The sequence below is a fragment of the Panthera uncia genome, chromosome B1 (genome assembly GCF_023721935.1).
Source record: "Panthera uncia isolate 11264 chromosome B1, Puncia_PCG_1.0, whole genome shotgun sequence".
Taxonomy (NCBI): Eukaryota; Metazoa; Chordata; class Mammalia; order Carnivora; family Felidae; genus Panthera; species Panthera uncia.
Window position 1 is genome coordinate 17380751 of NC_064811.1, and position 4163 is coordinate 17384913.

Below are 4163 nucleotides of genomic sequence, written 5' to 3' on the forward strand. Positions count from 1 at the left end.
GGCCTAGCGGGCCGGCCCGGCGCCCGGGCGGGCGGGGGCGCGGCGCGGGCCCGGCGGCGCCCGGAGCCTCATGGCGGCCGGAGGACGGGCCCTCCTCGGCGCCAACATGCTCCTTTGTCCGCTGCGGCCGCGCTCGGCGTCCGGGGAACCGCGGGGTCACGGCCGCGCGGGTCCCAGCGCTGCTCTCTGGCCGGGCCGGAGCGCCGCCTCCTCCTCCTCCCTCGCTGCCGCCGCCGCCTCCCCCGGCCACTGCCCGCGGCGGCTCCTCCCCGCCCGCGGCCGCCGCCACCGCCCCTTCCCCTCCTTCCGTCCTCCTCCCCCTCCTTCCCTCCTCCTCCTCCTCGCGCCTCCCGCCGCTTTCGGCTCGGGTTAGGAAGAGCGTGCTCCGGGATCTGCGCTGCCCGCCCTGGTCCGGGACCCGACCCCCGACCCGGTGCACGCCCGGCCCCCGGCCTCGGCCTCTGGGCAGCAGTTGTGAGCGCCCCGCGAGAGTCCGGTAACTCGTGGAGAGGGCGGAAGAAAGTTCTCGTCCAAACTCCAGGCACGGTAGCCACTCTCTCGCTGGATTCCCTCGGCCGCCCTGCAGACAAAGCCGCCCTGTGCGCCCCTGGAGGCCGCCCATTCCGCCCGAGGAGCCCCTGCCGGGAACGTGGAGCGAGGGAGACGAGCAGGGCTGTATTTCCTCTGAGAAAGAAAGGAAAGGGCAAGGGCCCCCAAACCGAGTATACGTTCCCACCTCATCCCCGCCCCCCCACCAAGGGATTTCATGCCTTCTCTTGGCACACGGTAGCCTCATTTGTCCCAAATGCCCCAGAGCAAGAAACAGGTTCCCCTCCTGGTCCGGGGACTCTCAGAAGCTGTTTCTGGCCTTCAGCAACTCCAGCTGTGAACCCTGGAAAGGATGCATCGGGGTCCCGCCTGACCAAAAGCCTTTTGAAAGAACTTTTCCACTGACAGCAACCAGTTAGATGTAACCAGTTAGACCAATAGTGACCAAACTAGTCAAGAAACCCCAGCTGAATCCATCACTCTACGATGTGGGGCTGCCAACCCCACCCTAATATTTGCAAGGGCTAACATACTCTATGTTTAAATACTCTATGTTTAAATATTTACAAGAAATATGTCAAGCTAACTAAATATAATCTATTCTCTTACCTTGAGAAACATACCTTAATAACAACCCACAAGGCCAGGTGTGTGTACAGAGATCTCAGAGGCCTTTAGTTCCACCCTGAAACATGGCTGGGAGGAAAGAGCCAGACCCCCAGCCCTTGGCCTAGGCACTTCCACACCCTTTGCTTCCTGTGCCAGCTCCATTCATAAACAAGCGGGCTTTCTGCACGTGTATGGATACCAGAGCCCATTCAACCAAGCTCTGTCCACACCCTCAAACAGCCACCCCTTGGCGTAGCAGTGCCCACATCAGTTGTTTGGTCTTCCCTTGGGAGGACAATTCTGGAGAGAGGCCTGCTGAGCACCTGGAAGTAGCCTTGGGAATTTTTGATCAGTGAATTCAAGGATTCTGGGTACCTTGGACAAGGTCTACAATCAGGAAGGGGACACAGGCTCTTGGGGAACACATCCGTTGGTCTTGGGGAATTTTTCCCTTTGGGGAGGTGAGCTAAAATGGTGGCCTCTAAAATGCAGAACCCCGGGGCTTTTCTTGTCTGGGTCTGGGGCTCCTGCAGAGTTTATCCCAGGGACCAATTCCCAGAAATCTATGACTAGAACTTTGGCATTGGAAATAAATGATATAACGTACAGTCTTGCAGTCATGTTTGAATAGCACTTCATCTGACCAACATTTTTTGAGATTCAACCATATAAACCCAACAGTATCCATTGCTAATAGTACATTATGTGATAGAAATATTCCAGGTCTGTGTTGTCCAATATGGCAGCTGCACGTGGGTGTTTAACACGTGATATGGAGCCTGTGTGAGGTAAGATAATGTTTCATTTTGTTTAATTTTAATTAATTTAAATTTGAGTTTAAATAGCCCAAGGTGCCTAATGGCTACTCCGTTGAACAATGCAGATCTCCACACTGATGGGTACAAAAAGTGGCAGGTGACATTGAACAATGCAGATCTCCACACTGATAGGTACAAAAAGTGGCAGCTCATCATCAGCATGAAGTAGCTTTCAATCTGTAAATCAGCTAGAAGGCAAAAAAAAAAAAAAATGCCTCTGTGTTAAGTAGGCAAAATTGTTTACATTTCTTTTGAATTTATATAAAGAACTATTATCCACTAACAAAGATATTATCATCATCATCCCTTTTCTTTATAAAAGTAAAAACTTCTTAGGGCACCTGGGTGACTCAATCAGGTAAACATCTGAATCTCGATTTCGGCTCAGGTCATGATCTCAAGGTTTGTGGGGTCGACAGCAACAGCACACAGCCTGCTTGGGATTCTCTCTCTCTCTTTCTCTCTCTCAAAAATAAATAAATAAACATAAAAAAATTAAATACTTCTTACTGTGGCAAAATGGAAGTTTTTAATAGTCATGCTACTATTGTCATAGCTACAAATTGTCATTTGAACTTAGAATCTGTGCATATTTTCACATACTTTATGTCAGTCTATAGTTGAAATAAATGTGCATGTCTATTTTGAAATTTGCCACAAGCACTAACATCAATTTGGTACATAGCCTCTGTTTACTTCACTGCAGTTGAAAAAGTTATATAAAGTATAGAATTTAAGAAAAAGAATCTCAAGTGGGGGGCACCTGGGTGTCTCAGTCAGTTAAGTATCTGACTCTAGATTTCGGCTCAGGTCATAATCTCACGGTTCATGAGCTGGAGCCCCGAGGTGGGCTCTGAGTTGGCAGTGTGGAGCCTGCTTGGGATTCTCTTTCTCCCTCTCTCTACCGCTTCCCAGCGCTCTCTCTCTCTCTCTCTCTCTCTCTCTCTCGGTAAATAAACAAACTTAAAAAAAAAAAAAAAAAAAAAAAACTCAAGTAGTACCACTCATCCAAGGAGAAATACAGAGGAAATGAAATGTTTTACTACATGGACAATTTCAGCCATTCTTGTACAGGAATCACTCATACTATCTCTGAAAATTAAAAATCATTATAGATCACAAGTTAGTAGTGTATTAAGGCTGGCAAGAACTTTAGAAAAAATATCTCTCAACACTGTAGTCCTTTGAACCACAGGACCCCTTGTTATTATCATTTCTGTACCACTATGGGTTTGTAAGGAAATGGCAAGAAGTCCCTTCCACATGTACAAAAATAGAGGATGATACTGTCTGAAACTTACCATCACTTACCCTGCGTCAGATCAAAAACCGTGCTTTAATTATGCTACCCCAGGCCCGACAGCCTCTTGCCAGACAGGTCTATCTACTGCTGATCCCCCCTCAGGCATCATGAACATCATAGAATTTGAAGTTGTAGGACTTAAGAGATCCTTTCAAAGTTTTCACTGTGTTTGTGATTTCCCACTTTAGAACATCCTATAGAAACTGAGAAATTGCTCATTAACCATATTCATATACCCACAGTCCAGTAGTAAAGCTATGTTGCACCAACTGTTGCTTTAAGGATGGTAGGTGGACCACATTCCAAAGCTTCTATGCTACCAATCTTGTCTTGCTATATTATGTAAGGCTTGTGGGAGACACCAGAGAAACACTCCAAAATACTTTGTTTCTCCTCCTAATAGGGACAGTGTATAACTATGTATGTGTGAATATGTAATAAATATGTGTGTATATACACAGATGCCACCCTGTTTATTGTTAACAATTTATTTTACATGCTTTGTCTTCCTCCTCTACCAAACTATTAGTTCCCAGAGGCTTTTCCAACCGCCTTCTTAAATTACGCCCACCTCTAATCACTCCCTATTAAGTTACTCTGAAATCTGGACCAATCATCTAAACGGAGTCTAGATAACATGGCTTGTTCAAACCTGAAGATAGCTACCTTTTAAAATTTATTTGTTTAGGGGCGCCTGGGTGGCGCAGTCGGTTAAGCGTCCGGCTTCAGCCAGGTCACGATCTCGCGGTCCGTGAGTTCGAGCCCCGCGTCAGGCTCTGGGCTGATGGCTCGGAGCCTGGAGCCTGTTTCCGATTCTGTGTCTCCCTCTCTCTCTGCCCCTCCCCCATTCATGCTCTGTCTCTCTCTGTCTCAAAAATAAATAA

General features: G+C 48.0%; 1 protein-coding gene across 1 annotated transcript in view; it reads right to left on the reverse strand.

Annotated features, from left to right (window-relative positions):
• The window catches only part of ADGRA3 (adhesion G protein-coupled receptor A3), a 134326-nt gene extending 133704 nt beyond the window's left edge, over positions 1 to 622 (reverse strand). The window contains exons 1-2 of the mRNA XM_049630007.1: positions 346 to 622; positions 4 to 249 (exon numbers count right to left, since the gene is read on the reverse strand). Of these exons, the coding sequence (XP_049485964.1) occupies positions 4 to 249; positions 346 to 622 (523 nt within the window). The remainder of the gene's footprint in view (positions 1 to 3; positions 250 to 345) is intronic.
• Positions 623 to 4163: the final 3541 nt, after the last annotated feature.